This window comes from Podarcis raffonei, chromosome 2 (genome assembly GCF_027172205.1).
Source record: "Podarcis raffonei isolate rPodRaf1 chromosome 2, rPodRaf1.pri, whole genome shotgun sequence".
Taxonomy (NCBI): Eukaryota; Metazoa; Chordata; class Lepidosauria; order Squamata; family Lacertidae; genus Podarcis; species Podarcis raffonei.
In genome coordinates, this window is record NC_070603.1 from 911,068 (window position 1) to 934,569 (window position 23,502).

Genomic DNA, 23,502 nt, shown 5'->3' on the forward strand with positions numbered 1-23,502 from the left:
TCACCCTTTCTCCCAACAGTTCAATGTGGGACATACGGTCTTCTCCTGTTTCCTCACAACATCCTTGTGCTATAGTAGGTTAGGCTAATAGAGAATACCTGAACCAAGACCAGCCTGTTAACTTTTCAGATGAGCAAGGATTTGAACCTGGCCCACCCCCTAAAAGGTGTACATTTTCTGTCCCAGTAAGGAATAAACAGCCACCAGTTTGTCTGTAAATACCTGAATAGGATTCTGCCTTCCCTGATGCACACATGCTACTGCATTGATTTTACACATAAGCAAGGTGTGCCAAGCCTTCTGAATCCAGCCCCTCAGCAAAGGGGTTTTTTCCTCCCTTCTTGGCCAGTGCCTTTCCATGAATACATTTGCTACACAACAATATGTTTCTCAGTAACTCCCTGACCTCCTTTCACCAAAATGCAGTGCTACACCAGCACATAAATGTGTCCCTATTGTCAGCTGTGAAATGATGGCACCAGTGGAGCCACTCATTGTGACATGCTGCACTGTGCAGATCTGGGATCGAGTTGTACATCTTGATTTGTGCAAGTGCATGTGCGCAGTGCTGTATGCATGGAATTAGCACCTTTGGGTACAGAGGCTGGGCTGGGCTGCCTTTTGGTGATGACTTCTGAGGCTTTGAGCGACTTCTGTTTAGCCCCATACAGATTCCGGAGAACTTGAGACATTTGCTGCTTTGCTGCATTATAATGTGCAATTATTAGCTGACATGGAACATGGAACTTATGGCCACTCATGCATGCACAGCTGATTTGAGCTGGGACTAACTTGCTATGCTCTGGACAGCAGTGGGAAAGTGTTATGATGCTCTGACAACAAGGCACCAGTGGCTTCACAGGGTGGGGGACTCCTTGGTTGTGGCTGCTGCTGCTTTTAACTTTAACAAGGGACCCATTGAGCCAGTGAATTTGCTCCTATTGCCAACTCCCTTTACCAGATAGTAATAATCCAGATCTTCTCATGTCTCAGACTGTCTTCCTTTCACATTGACACAAGAGGGGGAAAATACATCTCCCCCACCCCTCCACCCAGCTTATGATTAATGATGTTAATTAGGCAAGCTTTATCTCTCTCTTTGTTCACACCATTCCCCAAACTGACACAGCCCAGAACATTAAAACACAAACTTCATAATCATGGCAAAAAATAAAAGAAAATAAACAGAATATTCAGATGGGCCCAGAGTACAATTAAAAAGAATGCTGTTGCCACGAAATGCCCCTCTGCTCCCATTTTGACTGAGCCAAGAGGCAAACAGTGCCTTGTGTTTGCTAACAAAGTGTATCGCTTCATGCTTCTCCATTCCCCGCCAAGCATTAGGAAAGTCTGTGGTCAGCTTTTTGTGGTCAGCTTTTTGTGAGTACAGGAGTTGTATGGGTCCCAATGCAGCGCAGTTAAGGGCAATTAACGCCAATAGTTCAGTGGGCTTAAGTGTGCTTAACTTTCTGAATTGGATTGTGGTCACGGAAGGTTCCTAATGCCTGAGAGGCAGTGTGGTGCAGTGGTGAGAGAGTAGGACTCGGACTTGGGAGTCCAGGGTTCAAATCCCCACTCAGCCATGAAGCTTGCTGGGTGATCTTGGGCCAGGATTGCAGCCTAACCTACCTCACAGGATTGTTGTGAGGATGAAATAGGAAGGAGAAGAATGTGTAGCGCCTTCCCTTCCTTTGAGGAAAGGCGAGGGAAGGGGAGGGGGGAGTTGAGCAGGCGCGCTATTTGCAGGTTGAGCAGGCAGCGAAGCTCCTCCAGAGAGGGAGAAACAGTCTTCAAATAGTCCCCAAAGGTGGCAGCAGGTAGGGATGGGGGAGAATTCAGTTAACCTCCAAAGGTGAACCTGCTTAATTCACAATTTCTGAAGCAGTAAGTGAACTGAAATACAGCTGGCTTTGGAAATCTGCACTTCTCTAAATTTTGCAGTGGTTTTCCAGCTGGGCCATGTGTACAAAATGCATATACTGGGGTAAAGCATGCATAAGAATGCATACACTGGTGAAAATAATTTACAAAAATGCATAATATTGCATTGCAAAAATGTCTAAATTAGGCAAAATTACATACAGAAATGTGTGCTTTAGGATAAATTTACTCTAAAATACTGATGATTTTTTACAAGGAATTTTAAAAAAAGAAAATCTGATTACTGATATGTAAATGAAGAGAAATGAACTGATGGCCAGAAAAAATGAGACACTGAGAGAAACCAATGTGGACAGATTTGCCCTCTCCAGCAGCAGTTTCCCCAACCTCTCCAAGGCTGCTGCTTGGCAGGCAGCTCAAAACATCCAGAATTCTTTTCTTTCTCTGGTTGAATTCAAACTGCCTCTCTCCCCCCCCCCAGCTGGGAATGCACATACCTGTTCAGGTGGACCCACACACCTGCACCTGCAGCCATGACAGCGGCCCCTTCCATGGGGTTCCCAGGCTCCAGGAATGTCAGGTGCGAGTCAATGCTTAGTAAACAATCATCTTCAGGTAGAACAAAAGCCTAGGGAGATGGTCCTATCCTCACTTGGCATGGTTAGGTAGATTTGAAGTCTCTTGTGCTAGATCTCTCCCAATGTAGGCAAGCACACACCAGGAGGTGGGCGGAGGAAGAGCCACTGCCTTCGCAGGAGTCCTTGTGCTGGCTTCCGCTAATAGAACTACAAAGCTGAATCCAGACCATGCTCCCTATACAAGCTCAAAACTAACATCATCAAACTGTGTTATCTGTTTAGCTGTTTCACTCTGGAGTCTCCCTTTCACTGTTGGAGAAAGTTGCCACAATAAATGCACCAATCTTAAAGGTGCCACAATATTCTTCATATGTAGTAGAAAGTTGTGTGCAATGTAGCTTATTGTGCTAGAGTAATAATGTTTCTGAAAACGGAATTTGATGTATTTCCCACCCATATGAGAACACCAAGACAAGGGCCCCGTCCTCCTCTGCCTATCATTATCCTGGTTAAGGACACAGGAAGCTGCCTGGTGCTGAGTCAGACCATTTAGATCAGGTGTGGGGAGCCTTGGGCCTCTCAGATGCTGCTGGACCACATATCTCACCATCCCTGGCCATTGGCCTGCTTGCTGGGTCTGACGGCAGCCGTAGTTCAGCAACATCTGCAGGGCCAAAGGTTCCTTGCGCTGGATCTCGGTGGCACTGTGGGGAAGAGCTCCCCAGGGTTTTGGAGAGGTGTCTTTGCCCCCCTACCTGGGGTCTGAACTGGGGACTTCCTCTGTGAAAAGCCTGTGCTCTGTCATGGATCCACAGCTCTTCCCTAACCAGCCTCTCTTCATGAAAGGAGTGCAGCTCCACAAACCATTTGTTTTTAAAAGGCTTTCTTTGCAAGGCGAGGGAAATGTTTTAGGGGGAGAGATAAGCTGACAGCTGCAGCTGGTTGCGGGGGAAGGAGAAGCCTGTTGCTGCAGAGATGAAATGTTAAGAAAGAAGATGGATGTTGTTCTCCAGTCCTGCACTTCCAAAGCTTTGGGTGCCTCTGACTCCCCCCCTGCCCTGCCCCCTGCCTTCAAGTCCACCCGGCCTCCCTGCTCTGCTCACAACAATCCTGGCCACTGCCTCTGGGCACCTGCTCCGTAAATCCTGATTCAGAAGGGGAGGAAATGTGCTTGCCTGGCCCCATGATAAAGTGATTGCAGCTCCTCCATCCTGGACGCCCTTGCTTGGCTTTGAAGTCTGTTTTCATGGCATGGCAGGCAGAGGCGGGGGAAGCTGAGGAGCTGTCAGGAAGGACCTGAATGGCGGCCTCTGCTGCCAAGGAGCCTCCTCCCTTCCCGCCTGTCCCATGTGGAGATGATTTGCTCATCCAGGGTGAACTTGGCTCGAACCTGGTTCATCCTGGCTAGCGCATGAGCAGCGCAGGGAAACATCTTGTGGATGAATATATTTGTGTGTGCGCGCACACACACACCCACACCAAAAACTGGTATCCAAGCCAAGAGCTGTGAGAGACTATAATAGCTCAGAGGTAGAGCACATGCTTTGAGTGCAGAAGAGCCCAGGCATATCTCTAGTTAGAAAGACCAGTGAGCACATGGAGGAAAAAGACATCTCTAGGCCTGAAAGTCCAGAGAGCAGCTTGCAAATGCAAGCATACACAGTTCTGCAATTCCACTTACCAAGCAAGAGGGAGAAAGTAGTTATAGAATGACTGGATTTTCCACATGATGGAATCATTGTTTCCCCCCGTGGAGTAAAGCAGCACCGCACACAACATATTCTTCACTTCACAATTTGTATCCAAATTCAAGTCAATCCACAAGAAAAGCAACATAAGGCCACCCCCCCCCAATAATCTATAGGCATCTCCCAATTGGTATGATATCTAGAATAAGTTTTTATGAGAGACATATCTAGCAGTGCATAGCACACAAAAGCTTTCTCCTGGAAACAGACACTGGAGCCCCAGTACCTGATCCTGCACATGCCTTGTCCCATAGCATACTCAGCTCTGGTCATTGGCATGAGCACTAGGAATCTCTTCCAGGGGCAGAAGGAGGGAGCAGGTGCACCAAATCCCTCTTGTTCTCCCCCAAGCAGATGATCAGCATGATAAGTTGAGGGAAATGGCAAGTCACGGGAGGATGTGACGGAGGTCTGCACAATTATGCACAGCATAGGGAAAGCAGACAGCAACTTCTTCCCCCTCATAACACCAGCCATACAATGCAGCTGGTTGGCAGAAAACCCAGGACAGACAAAGGGAAACACTTCTTTACAGGGGACATATTTAAACCATGGAACGCACTGCCTCAAGATGTGATGATAGAATCATAGAATCATAGAATCATAGAATCATAGAATCATAGAGTTGGAAGAGACCACAAGGGCCATCGAGTCCAACCCCCTGCCAAGCAGGAAACACCATCAGAGCACTCCTGACATATGGTTGTCAAGCCTCTGCTTAAAGACCTCCAAAGAAGGAGACTCCACCACACTCCTTGGCAGCAAATTCCACTGTCGAACAGCTCTTACTGTCAGGAAGTTCTTCCTAATGTTTAGGTGGAATCTTCTTTCTTGTAGTTTGGATCCATTGCTCCGTGTCCGCTTCTCTGGAGCAGCAGAAAACAACCTTTCTCCCTCCTCTATGTGACATCCTTTTATATATTTGAACATGGCTATCATATCACCCCTTAACCTCCTCTTCTCCAGGCTAAACATGCCCAGCTCCCTTAGCCGTTCCTCATAAGGCATCGTTTCCAGGCCTTTGACCATTTTGGTTGCCCTCCTCTGGACACGTTCCAGTTTGTCAATGTCCTTCTTGAACTGTGGTGCCCAGAACTGGACACAGTACTCCAGGTGAGGTCTGACCAGAGCAGAATACAGTGGCACTATTACTTCCCTTGATCTAGATGCTATACTCCTATTGATGCAGCCCAGAATTGCATTGGCTTTTTTAGCTGCCGCGTCACACTGTTGGCTCATGTCAAGTTTGTGGTCAACCAAGACTCCTAGATCCTTTTCACATGTACTGCTCTCAAGCCAGGTGTCACCCATCTTGTATTTGTGCCTCTCATTTTTTTTGCCCAAGTGCAATACTTTACATTTCTCCCTGTTAAAATTCATCTTGTTTGTTTTGGCCCAGTTCTCTAATCTGTCAAGGTCGTTTTGAAGTGTGTTCCTGTCCTCTGGGGTGTTAGCCACCCCTCCCAGTTTGGTGTCATCTGCAAATTTGATCAGGATGCCCTTGAGTCCATCATCCAAGTCGTTGATAAAGATGTTGAATAAGACCGGGCCCAAGACAGAACCCTGTGGCACCCCACTAGTCACTCTTCTCCAGGATGAAGAGGAACCATTGATGAGCACCCTTTGGGTTCGGTCAGTCAGCCAGTTACAAATCCACTGAGTGGTAGCATAGTCAAGACCGCATTTTACCAGCTTCTTTACAAGAATATCATGGGGCACCTTGTCAAATGCCTTGCTGAAATCAAGGTAGGCTACATCCACTGCGTTCCCTTCATCTACCAGGCTTGTAATTCTGTCAAAAAACGAGATCAGGTTACTCTGACATGACTTATTTTTCAGAAATCCATGCTGACTATTGGTGATCACAGCATTCCTTTCCAGGTGCTCACAGACTGTTTGCTTAATGATCTGCTCCAGAATCTTCCCTGGTATTGATGTCAGACTGACTGGGCGGTAATTATTTGGGTCCTCTCTTTTCCCCTTTTTGAAAATAGGGACAACATTTGCCCTCCTCCAGTCTGCCGGGACTTCGCCTGTTCTCCAGGAATTCTCAAAGATGACTGCCAGTGGTTCTGAAATCACATCTGCCAGTTCTTTTAATACTCTTGGATGCAGTTCATCTGGCCCTGGAGACTTGAATACATCTAGACTAGCCAAGTATTCTTGTACTATCTCCTTAGTTATTCTGGGCTGTGTTTCCTCTGCTGAATCATTTGCTCCAAATTCTTCAGGTCGGGCATTGTTTTCTTTATCGGAGAAGACTGAGGCAAAGAAGGCATTGAGGAGTTCAGCCCTTTCTGTGTCCCCTGTTTGCATTTCACCATCTTCTCCTCTGAGTGACCCCACTGTTTCTTTGTTCTTCCTTTTGCTACGAACATACCCATAAAAGCCTTTTTTGTTGCTTTTAACCTCTCTAGCAAGCCTGAGTTCATTCTGTGCTTTAGCTTTTCTGACTTTGTGTCTACACGTGCTGGCTATTTGTTTGAATTCCTCTTTGGTGGTTTCCCCCCTTTTCCATTTTTTGTACACATCCTTTTTTAATCTTAACTCAGTTAAAAGTTCTTTAGATAGCCACCCTGGCTTCTTTAGGCACCTTCCATGTTTCCGTCTCATTGGTATTGCCTGAAGTTGTGCTTTTACTATCTCCCTCTTAACAAACTCCCAGCCATCATGAACTCCCTTTCCTTTTAGTATTACTGTCCATGGGATCTCACCCAGCACTTCCCTAAGTTTTATGAAGTCGGCTTTCTTAAAGTCGAGAAATTGAGTCCTAGTATGCTTGGCTGCTCCTTTCCGCTGTATAGTAAACTTCAGAAGAGCATGATCACTCGCGCCTAATGATCCTTCCACTTCTACCCCACTAACCAGGTCATCAACATTGGTTAGGACCAGATCTAAAATGGCTGTTCCTCTTGTAGCTTCTCCCACTTTCTGGACAATGAAGTTGTCTGCAAGGCCAGTGAGGAATCTGTTTGACCTTATGCTCTTGGCTGAGTTTGACATCCAACAAATATCCGGGTAATTGAAGTCCCCCATTACTACTATCTCCCTTCCTTTTGCATGCTTGGCCATCTGTTCCAGGAAGGCATCATCTATGTCCTCCGTTTGGCTTGGGGATCTATAGTAAACTCCCACAATGAGGTCACTGTTATTCTTCTCTCCCTTAATTTTGACCCAAATGCTCTCACTTTGGCTTTGAGGTTCTAAATCTTGGATCTCTTCACAGGTATACACATCCCTGACATATAACGCCACTCCTCCTCCTTTCTTGTCTGGTCTGTTTCTCTGAAATAGATTGTATCCCTCCATTATTACATTCCAATCGTGGGACTTATCCCACCAGGTTTCAGTGATGCCTATTATGTCATATTTAGTTTGCTGTACCAAGAGCTCAAGCTCATCTTGTTTATTTCCCATACTTTGCGCATTAGTGTACAGACATTGAAGTCCATTAATCATTCCCCCGTGTCTCTTATTTAAGGATTTTTTCCTCCCACCACTAGGTCTGCGTGCTGTTTGCTCCATTCGGTCTATGACATTTGGATGATCATCTTCATCAATTGATAGACTCCTACCTTCAGGAGCACTGTCTCCCTCCCCCACATTAGTCAGTTTAAAGCCCTCCTGATGAGGTTTCTGAGATTTTTGCAAAAACATTCCTACCAACCGTTGTGAGGTGCAGCCCATCGCTTGCCAGAAGTCCATCTTCAAGAAACTGCATTCCGTGATCTAAGAATCCAAACCGTTCCTGTTTACACCATTTGCGAAGCCAGTTGTTCACTTCCACTATTTTTCCCTCTCTCCCTGGGCCACGTCGTTCAACTGGGAGGACAGATGAGATGACAATTTGTGCATTTAATTGCTTCAATTTCCTGCCCAGAGCCTCGTAATCTCTTTTGATCTTCTGGAGGCTATTGCTTGCAGTGTCATTGGTTCCCACATGAACCAAGAGGAAGGGGTATTTGTCAGTGGGTTTTATGATTCCTTGCAGTCGTTCAGTTACATCTTGGATCTTAGCCCCGGGGAGACAGCACACTTCCCGAGACATCTTGTCAGGCCCACAGATCACTGCTTCTGTTCCCCTCAGTAGGGAATCCCCTATCACCACTACACGCCTCCTCTTAGGTCTGGTCGGGGTTCTTCCGTGAGCTGTCCGTTCCAAGGTCGCCTGCACATTCCCTGAAGACTGCCTTTGCTGCTCGTCTTCATATACCTGATCGACTGTAATGAGGGAGAGATCCTCAAATGGAGTCTGCTCTTCGTCTTCCATGCTAGGGGAAAGGACCTCAAAGCGATTGCGTATTTCTAAACAATCAGAGCGAACCCTGGGCCTCCTACTTCTTTGAGTCACGTTTCTCCATATATCTGGCTCCTGATGACAGCAGTAGCAGCTGGAGGGCCTCTGCCACCACACTCAGCACCTCCAACCTCCCTCTTGGTAAATTGGGAAGGTGGGACAGCAACAGAACCACACCAGTGCCTCCCCACTGGCTGCTACTGGGTGACAGCCACCGGTTTAGGTAGAGATGGTGTCAAAGGTAATTTGACGAATTCACTGAGGAGAGAGGGCTATTAGTCATGGTGCTGATACGCCAGCCACCCGCCAGGATTGGAGCCCTCTGGAAAGAGGGCTCTTGCCCTCCTGTCCTGTTGTGGGCTCCCCAGAGGAATCTGCTTGCGCAAGACTTGGACGATGAAGGTGGCACCCGGTTCCCTGCAGCCCAAAGGGTCCCCAGGCAACATCAGAAAGGTGGCAGTGGCAAGGCAAAGCACAGACGGCTGGGAAGCACCAAGCGATTTCATTTGGCTATGAAATAGGTCTCCACTTTTCCACAAACATTTCATATTTTGGTCTCTTATTTTTGCTAGTTGTAAAACTTTCTCCTCATAAACAAATTTTATGCAATTTTGTCTAAAATGCACATTTTTGCAAAGCAATTCCCCCCATAATGCCTTTCTGCATATTATTTTTGCATTTCTGCATTTCTATGCACACGTTCCCTCAGCATATGGATTTTTGTTCCCATTACTTTGCTTGAGAACTGCATTGCAATATTCAGAGAAGTGAGAATTTCTAAGGACTGTTGCGTTGTGGTTCTTGTCTTGTTTCAGAAAGTGCGAATTAGGGAGGTTCACCTTTAAACATGATCTGAATATAATTTCTTCCCCATCCCCAGCAGCCACTCATAATTTTCATTCCAACAATTTCCTCAAAGTGAGAGTGGCAGAGACCCTCTTCACCAGCCACGGTCAGAATCCTTTGAAGCCCCAGCAACACTTTCTGTTTTCTGTGAATGAATGCTATTATTGTAGAATGTTTGCAATGCAAGTAATTGTACATTTAGGCTGCAATCCTATATCTCCACCTACCTATAAGCGCAAGGGATATAGCATTTAAACTGCCCCTAACACTGTTGCAGGCACACGCTAATGCATTTGCACTGGGAAACTGAGGAAGTCTTCAAAAACCAAACCTACAAGTGAGCCAAATGTGGTGACCTAACAGCAAAATTACTGCCAACCTAGCAGTTTGAAAGCACACCAAAGTGCAAGTAGATAAATAGGAACCATTCTGCTGCGAAGGTAAACGGCATTTCTGTGCGATGCTCTGGTTTGCCAGAAGCGGCTTAGTCATGCTGGCGACATGACCCGGAAAAACTCTCTGTGGACAAACACTGGCTCCCTCAGTCAGTAAAGTGAGATAAACGCCACAACCCCAGAGTCGTTTGCGACTGGACCTAACGGTCAGGAGTACCTTTACCTTTAACAGCAAAATGCACTAAAGAGAACACAACCTTTAATACGAACAAAGAGCAGCATTCATAGGTGGAGGAGAAGAAGGGAAAATTCTGTTGCACAAGCAGAAGTCTGTTGCACAAGTATAGGATACAACCCACAGTTTGAGGGCCAGTTCACACAACTCCTTCTAACATAGAAGGCTCAAGGCAAATTGGCTTTTGCTGTAGATTTTGGCACATCAAATTTGCTTGGTTGAATATGGTAACATAACCTATGCCCAGTGCTTTTCTTGGAGGGGAAAAAGGTGCCAGTACTCACCATGAAGTTGTTACCGTAAGTGCCACATTTGTAATATTTTTTTGGGGGGGGGGAGGTGCTGGTACAGCATACCATTGAGTCCCCCCAGAAAACAGCACTGCCTTTGCTTCCTTAACCATGTCCTCACTGGACATTTTCCCTAACAATTTTTGTTAAGAATGCAATGAGCCACATTACAGTCACTTGCCGTACCACTGAGAAATATCAGTTCAATAATCTGAATGTTCCTAGAAACCCAACTTCAATTTAATGCAGTACATTTCTTTAAGGTTGTTGTATGAATCAGTGGAGGGGACAAGAGAATCACGTATTAGCTTGGGAAAGACTACTGGTACCTATGAATCCTAGGGGGATCAGCAATGGCAATTCCATACTAGACAAAGTTAATGTGCAAATCCAGGTCCAGGTTCCTTCAAAAGTCTCTCTTTAGCAGCCTAAACCTTGTTATCGCCTTTGTTGCTTCCGCACCCAATCTGTCTACATCTTTCTTAAAGTGTGCAGCCCAAGACACTAGTCAGTCTGGAGCTTGAATGAAACACCCCCAGAACATCCCCTGCATTTTCTTTCATCAACATCACAGACTTGTGTTCGATTTATGACCCATTACAACTCCCAACTCCTTTCCTGCAAAGGCTACTTTAAACAGGGAGGCAGCCCAAGCCCTGTTCATTGCTTGCTTATAGGTCTCTCTCTCTCTCTCTCTCTCGACCTCTGGCAATGCATCACTAGGAAATGGGCAAATGCTGGTATTTTTATTACTCCCGTCCAGCTCTGCTGACAAAGCTTTGCGTCAGTGGCTGGGGAGGAGGTTGTTCTCTCTTTCTCTCTCTTCAGAAGAAAGAGATAAGATTTGGACCGTTAAGGGGGAACTTTTCAAGGAGACTGCCAAGACTCGGAAAGCTCTCCTGAATAATGTTACATGATGTCTTCCCAAAAACTTCCCCAAAGTCTCGTGTGTACTATGTCTACATTTCCGTTCCCAGCAGGGCCTGCTGCCAAAGGAGGACCTCAGCTCTTCCCCTTTCAAAACAACTGTTATTGCCCCCTTCAGAAGGCTCTTCTGCACTTTTCAGCTTCAGTGAGCACATGCTATGGGTTGAATCCGTGGTTTTGTTGGAACTTCCCTGCAATGGAGTGTTCATATGTGAAACCACGGCCATTCATGGCACTCCAAGGTCATTACTGCACAAAACACAGGCTGTGGAGCAGGGGGTAGGGAGCCTGTGGCCTTCCAGAAGTTCATAATATTGTGGAGTTGGAAGGTACCCCAAGGGTCATCTAGTCTAACCCCCTGCAATGCAGGAACCTCAACTAAAGTATCCATGACAGATGACCATCCAACTGCTGCTTAAACACCACCAATGAAGGAGAGTCCACCACATCCCAAGGGAATCCATTCCACTGTTGAACCACTCTTATGATCAGAAAATTATTCCTGATGTTTAGTTGGAATCTCCTTTCTTGTAGCTTGAATCCATTGGTTTGGGTTCTACCCTCTGAAGCAACAGAAAACAAGCTTGCTCCATCTTCCACATGATAGCCCTTTAGATATTGGAAGATGGCTCTCATATCTCCTCTCTATCTCCTCTTATCCAGGCTAAACATACTCAGCGCCCTCAACCATTCTTCGTAAGGCTTGGTTTCCAGACCTCAATCCTCTGCACACATTCCAGCTTCTCAATATTCCAGGTGTGGTCTGACGAAGGCAGAATAGAGAGGTTCTGTCAGAGGCAGGTGCCAGGGCCAGGTAAGTAATGACTCACAAGGTGCCAGCAAATTTAACTCCTTATTCAAAGAAACAAAACAGCTCAGGCCCATTGAGCCCAGTAACTCTCCACAGTAGGTCTTGCCCCAATGATGCAATTGTGAGGACTGAAGGTCTCCTCCTTCCCACAGTTCCCTAACTCTTCCACCCCCAGGTTTTCTGTCTTGTCTCTCTTTGCTCCATCCTCTTCATGTTCTGGGAGATTGGGGGGGAGGGGAGCTGGTTACAGCAGGAGGGGGACACCCCCTGGTTTCTTCAGCCTTAAACAGGTCAGGACCACAGTACCTCAAGGACTGAATCTCCCCATATGAACTGACCATATGAGACTGTTCTTTGTATGCCTCTTCCGTGAGAGGTCCAGAAGGCAGCAAGATGAGAGCAGGTCTTAGTGCTGTGGCTCCCCACTTGTGGAATGGCTCCTTTGCTACACATCTTTAGATGCCAGGCAAAGACGTTCCTCTTCTGTCAGGCCTTTGGCTAATAAAACAATCATGGCCTTTTAAACTGGGGGCGGGGGAGTGAGGGTCTTTCTTTGTAACTATATTATGTATTTTTGTGTTTTTATATTGTAAACTGCCCTATGATCCTTGGATGAAGGGCACATAAAATCAATCAATCAATCAATCAATCAATCAATCAATAGCTACCCCTCCCAGTTTGGTGTCATCTGCAAATGCAATGAGGACCCCCTCAATTCCTTCATCCAAGCCATTTTTAAACATGTTGAACAACAACAGGCCCAGGACAGAACCCTGTGGCACCCCACTCGTCTCTTTTTCCCAGGATGGGCATGTTGGACTCCAACTCCCACATCCCTGACCATTGGCCAGGCTGGCTAAGGAGGTGAGCACTGGAGTCCAATCCCAATAAAATTGGGATTAAGAGGTTTTCAGGTCGGCTGTGTCCTGTTGGTGAAGTGGTGGTGAAAATGCTTGCAGGTGGGGGTGGGGACTGACAAAAAATGGGAGGTCAAGGAGGGTCAGTTGTGTGTGGGGGGAGAAATGTCTCTATTTTCATCTAAGGAATGTTGGAGGGCTGGCTTAATTAAATACAGTGGTACCTCGGGTTAAGTACTTAATTCATTCCAGAGGTCCGTTCTTAACCTGAAACTGTTCTTAACCTGAAGCACCACTTTAGCTAATGGGGCCTCCTGTTGCCGCTGCGCTGCCAGAGCACGATTTCTGTTCTCTTCCTGAAGCAAAGTTCTTAACCTGAAGCACTATTTCTGGGTTAGCGGAGTCTGTAACCTGAAGCGTATGTAACCCGAGGTACCACTGTACTTGAATTGTGGGCCCATGTGGCCACGCCGCATTTGTGGCATCACCAGTAGCCATGGGGACAGGTGCTGACATCATCATAACACAGCTGAAAGGGTCAGAGACATTCTCAGGTCTACTGGTGGCAATCTGCCTGGGTAGCCTGCATATAGCACTCAGCTAGAGTGTGCACCTTCTACAACTGCCCCACCCCTCCAAAACATTCCCCCGAGAGGGTGACTAGGCTTGGAAACTGCCTCCCATTGGCTTACGGGCCAGAGGTTCCTCACCCCTGCTCTACGCTGTAAAGGAGATGAATTTCCCACACTTGCTGTGCTTTGGATGAGTTCCTGGGACACCAGGAGAAGATGGAAGAGGCATTCCTCGGAAGCAGGTGAGTAGCCCTTTCTCTATGACTGATAGTTATCTGTTTGGGGCTGTCAGATGGAAATCCAGAGACTTTGCCTATCAGCTCAAGAGGTCTTGTCAGACCCATTAAGCAACATACCAACCACACCATGTAGTTTGCAGAATACTCCAGCCAGTCCTTATAGGATGATAGCAGAGAGAAGGGGAAGGAGACCTAGGAGGCATCCAGCCTTGAGCAGAGGATTCATGAGGGTTGACCTGCTGGAGCTCGAATATTTGCTCTTTAGTTTGTACATAATCAATGGATCGAAGAGAGAAACCAAACTGCCACAGCTTCTCTGGATTAGTCTTGCCCCCATCTCCTTTTAGTCTGTCTCCCCTGCCTCCTGATTGTGAGGCTTCCCTGAAGTCACCCTTCTCACAGCAGCCAAAGGAGCCGTCAACAGAAGTGTGGATGGCATAAATCACCAGGAGAAGCTGTGGCTGCCAACCCCTGGCAGAACTGGATTCCCAGATTTGTTTCAATGATACTCCATTGTTTCACCCCTCCCTCCCTGGTCGTGGTTGCATCTGGGAAATGACAAAGATGGGCTGCCAATTTCCTGTTAAATAATGTTAAATATTCCTGTTAAATAATGAAAATAATAGTCTGGAAAGACCCTCAAACAAAGCTAACAAACATAAAGGGGGTGCACAGCAATGTGTGAGTGTTTATCAGGCCTTCTAGGGGTCCTCGGTGCATATCACGGCATCCCTGTCACACTTGATGCAAGCTACTACTTAACATTCTTCCAATGTGCTTAATAGAGAGGTAAAGAGGTCAGCTCTCTCCAATGGCTGCTTGCATCTCTATCCGCATGAGCCTCCTCTCCCACTATGGCCTGTAAATGTGCAGTTAATCAAGAAACTCTCCATGCGATTTGTTTGTGCTGAAGTGGAATGATCTGTTGCTGTGTGCACAGGCTATGCACCCTCCCCCTCCATCATGTGTTGGGAATGGCAGGGACGGGCATGAGAGATCTGTCAACTGAGAGGCCTTTTACTGTGAAGAAGAAAGGAACAAGCATTGGCTGGGTAGGGAGTTTAGTTCTCCAGCCCAGGGATGTATTAAAATAAATGGCAGAGAACGGCCATTGGGATGCATTGCTTTTATTTAATATGTTCCTTTCAACCCATATGAGTCTGGCACCCCTAAACCTAACTAGCATATCCGGCTCCGACGGCTATGATTGGAAAATCCATTTATTCATTCCATTGACGGACAGGCACTGACACTTTGGCTGGAGTGAAGCAGTGTTTTAATTTGGTGCCTTTTGCTGTTGTGCTGCTTTTGGCAACGGCTGCTCAGTGGTATCCTTATTTATTATTATCATCCCTGATAATATCATTGTTTGTTGTTGATTTTATTTAGATTTTATGTATCTATTTGCTTGATTTGGTCTGTTTTTAACACTTTAGTGTTGGAACTTTATTTTCTACAGGAGTTTAGGATCCTTGGATGGGCAGCTGTCTATAAATGATTTCAGCTCACTGACGCTTAATATTACTCTCCTGTTCCATTCAGTTCTCATGGGTGCAGCTGCAGAGCAACGTAACTGAATAAGGGAAGGGCCTAAGCTCATTGGCAGAGACCAGGGGTTGTGCACAAAACGTCCCAGATTCAACCCTAGACATTTCCGGCTGGAGCTGGAGATTTGTTGCCAGTAAACTAGGGAGATGGAACGATGGTCTGACTCGGTATAAGGCAACTTCCTGTGTTCTAAAATTCAGGTTTTGGTGGGAGAGTTCATGGCAGGTCTTGCTGAGCAAGCTTTGGAGAAGCTCTTGAAGCAGAAAGCCCAAAGTATGTACCCTCTCTGAGATACTCCTCTGTAATGGACAGGAGTGTGGAGCTCGGTGGACCAAGAGGCTTTGTTTGGTTTGGTTGCTTTCTGATTTCTGCAGCTGCGATCAAAGCTTGGTGTTGTTGGGAGATCTAATCCTCCCCCTCTAATCCTCCAGCCTTGTATGCTCAGGCCTGACACTTGGCCCAGCAGCAGAAGGTAATGGGTCTGGAGGGCTGGTTAATCATTCCAAAAAATGCTAAGCGTGAGCAATCACCACAGGCTTCCCCCAGCTTATCGCTATTGCTAAAGTGTTGAAGGAAAAGCAACGGGGCAGGGGGAGCTCCCTGCTTCCTGTTAGTTTTTGAAGTTGCTATCTAAAAGTCCTCCATTAGGAATCCATAAAAACAGAGTTTTTGCAAGGCCGTTTGCAAAACGGGTTGGTTTTATTAACTGGTTGGCAAAGGTCTTCCTGCAGGGAATAGGGGAAAGAAATATCAATAATCTTTAATGATTGTAAATGCTCATTGCACTTTACAGATAATGTGAAGGGGGAAGAAAACGAGAGGTCCTTTCTCCAAACAGCACTCAATCTAAACTCAGGGTGGGAGAAGAGATCATGTTCACACCATACATTCAATGCATATTTAAACTACACGGCTTCTCCCCAAGAGTCCTGGGAACTGTAGTTTGTTAAGGGTGCAATAGCCCTGTGGGGGGTGAACTACAATTCCTACAATGCTTTGGGGGGGGGGGAATAAGTACTTTAAATGTGCATTGAATATGCGTTAAATGTATAGTGAGAATGGGGCCAGAAAAGGGAGAAGAAGGGAAGGCCAATGTAAAAAGGGAGAGGAAGGGAAGGCAAAGGGTCCTCCCCTTCCTCATTCAGTCCCCACAACGACCCCTTGAGGTGGGTTTTAGTCATATATACGTTGGGCCTGTACATCCTCCCAGTAGCACTAGCTTCCTCTGTACCTGAGATCAATGGTCCTGTTTATTACAGTGTTTTGTTGCTCCTGCCCTGCTGCCTGTGCACAAGGAATTATGGGCCTGGTAATTCTTGAGAGGAAATGTCATGCAGTGGTACCTCTTGATACAAATGGGATCCGTTCCGGAGCCCCATTCGCATCCTGAAGCGAACGCTACCCGTGTCTGCGCGTGCGCGGGTCGCGATTTGCCACTTCTGCACATGCACGTGATGTCTTTTTGACTGTCTGTGCATGTGCGAGCGACAAAACCCAGAAGTAACACGTTCCACGGAGCACAACCCGAAAGCGCTCAACGTGAAGCAACTTCAACCTGAGGTATGACTGTTTAGGGAAGCACAAGTATTGCTTGTTCTCAAATTCACACCCTTTTTCAAATGTACAAGGTGTACAGCCTCCAACATTCCTCAGATGAAAATAGGGGCATTGCTCACTCCCCGCCAACTGGCCCTTCTGTACCCCCCCTTTTTGGGGTCTTCTCCTGCAGAGCGTTTCCTATCAGAAGAAGGGCAAGGGCCACCACCGCGGCACCAGCAGGACACAGCACACACAGCAGCATCAGCAGCAGCAGCAGCATCATATTATAATAATTTATTATTTATACCCCACCCATCTGGCTGGGTTTCCTCAGTCATTCTGGGTGGCTCCCAACAGAATATAAAAAATACAATAACCCTCCACTGCCCTGAGACAACCCCTTAATCCTGATTATATTTTATTTTATTCTTTGGTAGATTTACAAAAAGAAAACACACACACAGAGAGAAATATATATATAGGGGAAGAGTTGATATACAAAGCTTTTAATAATAATAATAATAATAATAATAATAATAATAATAATAATAATAGACTCCTTGTGCTCCTTGTGCTCCGCCTTCCTTCCCTCCCATAAAGCAAAAACAAACAACCCCAGGACTCCTGCTATGAAGATTGCTGATTGCTCCACCCGGAGTCTGGGCACCTTAAGCTGTTGCACCGCAGCTGCTGCCTTTCTCCGAGTTGCAGTGGCCTCACTCTGGTGCTGACTCATCTTCCAGCATTGTGTCCTGGCAATAATAATTCACCCTGCCTATGCAGTGCTACCGCTTAGCTAGCTATCACCAACCCTGTATATATTTAATGAATCCAGGGGTTTGCTGTGCAAACACAGACTCTGTGTGTCTGACATGGAATCATGCTACTTTATCCTTTTCATTTTTGTTAATGAAAGGGGGTATTTCTGGCTCTCCTGGGCAGGCAGTGAAGCCTGGGGGTGTCTCCTTGCCCTCCTGCCATCCACATGCACATTATTCCCCAGTGTGCCAAACTGTTCCTTAAAAACCATGTTCAAGGCAGCAGAATAAATTATCCAAAAATAAGGTTTTTAAAAAAGCAATTATATTCAACATGTATGACTTATTTTCTGTTTGCAGAATTTAGATTTATTTTGCAGCTGAATACACAGTTGTTCTTTAATCCTGATCTCATAATGGATTTTAGCAACCTGTTCACAGTCAATTCACCTATCACATGGCAATAAGATCATGCCACTGGATAAGAAAAGATTACGTCTCTGAGCCTACATGTGATACAAACTTTAACCACACCATAAAATAGCTGACAAAAGCTCTCCACAATAAATAAACTGATTTGCACCAACAATTCAATGAAACATATTACTTGGCTCTAGAATTCCAGCGCTGAGGTCTTTCACGTCCCCCTTAGATGCCCAGCTCTGGACTATTCTGACCTGTGACATCACAGCAATGTTCATGGCAGCCAATAGGACGACAATGCCTGCCCAGTTCCACTATGACGGTGGATATTTAACTAACTAGTGACTACAGAAATGACCGCCCAGGTAACAAAGTTATTTGGGCCCATCTTTCCCTTGACCATTCCCCACCTCAGCCTGCTCTGCCAAGCCACAGGGGTAGAAATCAAAAGGTGCCAGGCACTTACTTTTCATAGTCATGCTTGCAATACAGCTGCCGGTTGCGACAGTAGCAAGTGCCGGAGAGAGCCTGCAGGCAAGCGGTGCACTTCAAGCAGCCTTCGTGCCACGAACGCTCATTCACCCTCAGGAGGAAGCGGTCGGAGATCGGGGTGTTGCAGCCAGCACAAACCTCCCGCATTTTGGACTCTGAGCCTTGATGGCAGGGAACAACAACAACAATGAATTGCAAAACTCAAAGGTCCTCCTCATCAATGAGAACAGTTTACAAAGAAACAGGGAGGCCTGGTGTGTTGCGGGTCTGTGGCGTGACCTGCTGGGATACCCTGCCTGGGGATGCTTTTGCAACAGAACACTCGGGTGGTTCATGTCCCAGGAACTCATTGCTGAAAAGAACCCACAATCTGCATGCAAATGGTGCAACTTGTATAATAGTACTCCCCCCCCCCCGCCCACTATAGTTGGAGCTTATATGTTGCAGTTTGGTTCATACTTGGATTCTGTGACTTTGAAGTCATTCCGTTGTTTCGAACATTCAATACTTCTCAATAGTGGTAACCCAACTGTGGAGTGACCTTCATAGGGACGGTGGTCCAACTCCCTCATCATTAACTTAGGAAAAATCTAGAAATATTCATTTTTACCCAGGCAATTGGAGGCTGAAAGATCTGTTCCTGGCAACTCTTAAATTATTAGCTGTGAGAGTAGGTGGTTTTAAAAAACAAAAAACCCCAGTTTTTGTTTAGTTTTTAAGTGTTGTTTTAAAAGGTTTAATATGTTTTTAGAATATTGTTTAAAACTGTTTTTAGACATTTTAATTGTACTGTATTCTGTTATTTACATGTTTGCCACCTTTGGGAGGAAGCAAGGAATATAAATTTAGCAAACAAACAATATTTGAACGTTAATGATTAATTTTTTTAACCTGCCTCATCCCAAAAGCACTCAACAGGTAACAGAGCATTTAAAATATTTTATCCATATAATATGTGTTTTATACTGCTGTCACTACAATGGGAAATATTCCATAGTCCTACATGAAGAAAGCTTTTCATCTACAGTTCTTCTTTCTGTAAAATGGGTATAATACCAATTGCCCTCATAGCTCATTGCACTATTTATAAAATTTTACTTATATTAGTAATCAATCTGATTATTTTTTTGAATCCCAAATATCATTTTTAAGAAGTTTCACCTTATCCTGAAAACATACATCCCTTCATAGTTTAGAAAACTTTTTTAAAAACCAATCCCAAGAATATAAATAAAAATGTCCTTCTGCTTCTTGAAGCTCAGAGAATTTCCTTTCAGATTCCCCACACTCCATTCTTTACAATGCTCTTGCTTGTGTAAGAGTCACTACTGCACATCTTTGACCCTGCTTCATCCATTCAGTCAATTTCCAGCCCTCTCTACCACCCCGGATACTTTGGCTTAAGCAGGACATACCTCACTTCAAATAGGAGATAACTTTTTAAATGTCTTGCTTGAGTTGATCAGGATTATCTGTGCATCAATCTATGGCAGCCGTTCAAAGACTTCCTAGCATGGACTGCAACAGATAAGGAAGTAAGTGCAGGTGGGTCATAAACACCCTCTCCAGCGTGTTGGACGTGGCTTGGGGCTGAGGCAGTGAGGGAGTCTAAGCTGCTGCCAAGTGCATGTCATCATCTTCAGTGCGGAGGTTGCTGGGTCTTGTTGGCGCACTTCCTTTCCTTTTGGGCTTCCCTGCTTGTATGTGTGAGTGCATGTGTTCGCACTCGATTGATGCTGTGTGCTGCCATCTCGGTGCTGGAGAGGAGCCATGGCTCTGTAGTAAGGCTTTGCACACAGGTGGCACCTGCTGGGAGGAGGGCTGGGAGAGAAGCCTGCCTGGAACCCCAGAGAGACTCTGCCTAACCTGCAGTTGCTGTTGTTACTGTTATCATTAATTCCCTTCTAAATTGCAGTTCATCTGAAGACCACAGTATATGACATAATATAAAATGATACAGTAAAATTACAAAAAAACCTTTAAAGCGTTACAAAAAAATAACATTAAAAGAAAATAAACTGACAGTGGAAAACAGCCTCCAATATGTTGATGTCTTTGATGTTTCCTTTCCACTGAAATGTATTGAAGCTGATTGAGTAATTAATGATGATAGTTTTGGCCATAGTGGATAGCAAGACATATAACAGATTTCAGTGGAATCTGAACTGCAGTGGAACAGAAGCAGTGCTGATTGTGGTGAACATAGGACGGGATGGAAATGGCTGCCTCCTTACATTCCTAGTCTCTTGTTCCACAATTGGATACCACAGTGGGGAAGGTCTGTGTCCCTTGTCATCAGCAGCTGGGCAATGCTCCTGCAGCGCTACTAGCAGAGCCTCCCCGGCTCATTTTCAAGGCCCAAGGCGGGATGTACTGGGAAAGATGCTCTTTCAAGTGTTTGGGTCCTGTGCTGTATAAGGCTTTGTAGACCAAAATCAAAACCATAGCATATAGACAGCCAGGGCAACTCCCTAAGGGTTGGTGTCACATGGCCCACAGAGCCACGTTTGATACTAGCTGCAGCATCCTGACTGTCTTCAAGGGACAGAAGGTTGCAATAATCTAGCTGGATGGTTATTAGGGTGGAGATAAGATGTAGTTTATGGAGGAAGTGAGGAGGGACCAGAACACACCAACAGCATAGGATCTGCTCCCTCCCTTCATAGAATCATAGAACTGCAGAGCTGGAAGGGACCCTGGGGGTCATCTGGTCCAACCCCCTGCAATGCAGGAAGCACAGCTAAAGCATCCATGGCAGGTAGCCACCCAACCTCTGCTTAAAAACCTCCAAGGAAGGAGAGACCACAACCTCCCAGGGGAGACCATTCCTCGGTCAAGCAGCTCCTTCTGCCAGGACGTTTTTCCAAATGTTTAATCTCCTTTCTTGTAGCTTGAAGCCATTAGTTCAAGTCCTACCCTCCAGAGCAGGAGAAAACAAGCATATTCTGTCTCCCATGTCACACCCCTTAAGATATTTGAAGATGGCTATCACATCTACTCTCAGTCTCCTCTTTTCCAGGCTATAATTTAAATGTATCTTTTTAAAAAAATAAAAATTAAGCCTTGAAAAAATCCTTACCAGGTTAAAAAGAGGGGATTTCAAATTCAGATGAAAACTTCATGGTTATTTTATCTAGAAAAGCAAACTTAACAATGTAATTCTACACATGTCTACTCAGACATTAGCTCCATTGAGCTGAATGGGACTTACTCTCAGGTAAGTGATTGTAGGATTGCAGTTTTGGTCTGCTTAAACACTGAGACGTGCATGTTTTCTAAGAAGGGCACACTCAGTATCGTGTGATTTGCTGAAATTGTGAAAGATGTTTAAGGGTTAACATAGGACCAGAATACATAAAATATGACAAATAAGTTGCTCTGAACATATGATAGATTTATCCAAAGATTGGTGACTGTTATAATCCTATGAATTTTTGGAGCAAAAGGACAAAGTCCTGAATCGCAATGCTCAGCTTAATTTTTTTCTGGTTTGATTGCAGTCTCTTGATAATCTTATTGCGGCGAGTGGGAGCACCTTTCAAAATTCCCTCTTCTATGCAACTCTTAAAAGTGTGGGGAGCACTGTTTTCCTTTGCATTATATCAGTCCCCGTCTCCATTTCTAGACTTCTGATTTCTCCACACACATCAATTTCATAAAACAATTCAAGTTGCAGTGAATCAAGAGCTTGGGATTCCACCACAAGCCAAGTATCACCACCAGTTATACTAAAAGGGCCTTTACAATTCCTTGCAGGCTCACTTGGGCAGCACTTGCAGCAGATCTCTCTTCCTCGGATTGGCATGCTGAACACACACACACACACAATCAGGGCAGGTAGGGGGCCAGTGTAATATCTGGGAGCAAGGACTTTTGTTCTCATTCTTCTCATTGCCTTTACACCCACATCTTCCGCCTGCACGTGCCTATAATCATACTGAAATTAAAAGTCATAAAGAAATGGAGCTGGTTTGAGCTCAAGAAAACAACCCTCTCTTATGCAGCATTATTCCAGTTTATTTAACAGCAAAATGCCGAGGTTTGCTGCTTTAGTGGAAACTCTCTGGCATAATTGTCCCAGAGATGCCATTTCAAAGGACTCTGTACTCCCTTCCATGCATTATTTGCTTCAGTTTGTTTGTATGAAAGTTACTGAGAGGGATATATTTTCCCCCAGACTTCATCAGTGCTTGCATAGGCAAGCCAAGCTTGCAATATGAGCTGGAGTCCTGTGCACACTTACTCAGGAGTAAGCCCCACTTCAGAGTAAAGATGCATAGGCTGCATGGGGGTAGTTGCCCTCTGCTGTATATTTTGCACATGAGAGTGGAAAGGTCAGCGTTCCTGTACTGTTAAGAATGGGGGATAATAAAGGATGCATGAATTGCATTTTCCCCACAACTCCTCAACATTATAAAAGACCTTGTTATCCAATATAGAACAGAAGCAGTATCTGGCAGGAGAGGTGCTAGGAGATCCTTCTTATTTAGCACAAGATATCAGTCTAAATTGATATCAATGTAAATTGGGGAAGGAGTACGACAAGGCTGTATATTGTCTCCCTGCTTATTTAGGTGACTTTTATGCAGAATTCATCATTAAGATTGCAGGAAGAAATATCAACAACCTCAGATATGCAGATGACACAACCTTGATGGCAGAAAATGAGGAGGAGTTAAATAACCTCTTAATGAGGGTGAAAGAGGAGAGCGCAAAATATGCTCTGCAGTTCAACATAAAAAAAACTAAGATCATGGCCACTGGTCCCATCACCTCCTGGCAAATAGAAGGGGAAGAAATGGAGGCAGTGAGATATTTTACTTTTTTGGGTTCCATGATCACTGCAGATGGCGATAGCCTGCTTCTTGGGAGAAAAGCAATGACAAACCTAGACAGCATCTTAAAAAGCAGAGACATCACCTTGCCGACAAAGGTCTGTATAGTTAAAGCCATGGTTTTCCCAGTAGTGATGTATGGAAGTGAGAGCTGGACCATAAAGAAGGCTGATCGCCGAAGAATTGATGCTTTTGAATTATGGTGCTGGAAGAGACTCTTGAGAGTCCCAT

At 45.4% G+C, this 23,502-nt stretch overlaps 1 protein-coding gene and 1 long non-coding RNA gene across 6 annotated transcripts in view; one reads left to right on the top strand and one right to left on the bottom strand.

The window, feature by feature from the left end:
* The window catches only part of LOC128403947 (LIM/homeobox protein LMX-1.2-like), an 84,817-nt gene that overhangs the window by 49,774 nt on the left and 11,541 nt on the right, over positions 1 to 23,502 (bottom strand). For 2 of the 5 annotated variants that reach the window (XM_053369158.1, XM_053369149.1), the window contains exons 2-3: positions 22,199 to 22,362; positions 18,411 to 18,597 (exon numbers count right to left, since the gene is read on the bottom strand). The exons of 1 other annotated variant lie outside the window; for it this stretch is intronic. In XM_053369158.1, the coding sequence (XP_053225133.1) occupies positions 18,411 to 18,597; positions 22,199 to 22,328 (317 nt within the window). In that variant the 5' untranslated portion in view covers positions 22,329 to 22,362. The remainder of the gene's footprint in view (positions 1 to 18,410; positions 18,598 to 22,198; positions 22,363 to 23,502) is intronic. 2 more of the 5 variants (XM_053369176.1, XM_053369166.1) reach the window with 1 other exon arrangement.
* Positions 13,421 to 15,380, top strand: LOC128404089 (uncharacterized). The gene is made up of 2 exons (XR_008328062.1): positions 13,421 to 13,679; positions 15,219 to 15,380. It is a non-coding gene; the product is annotated as an uncharacterized LOC128404089 (long non-coding RNA).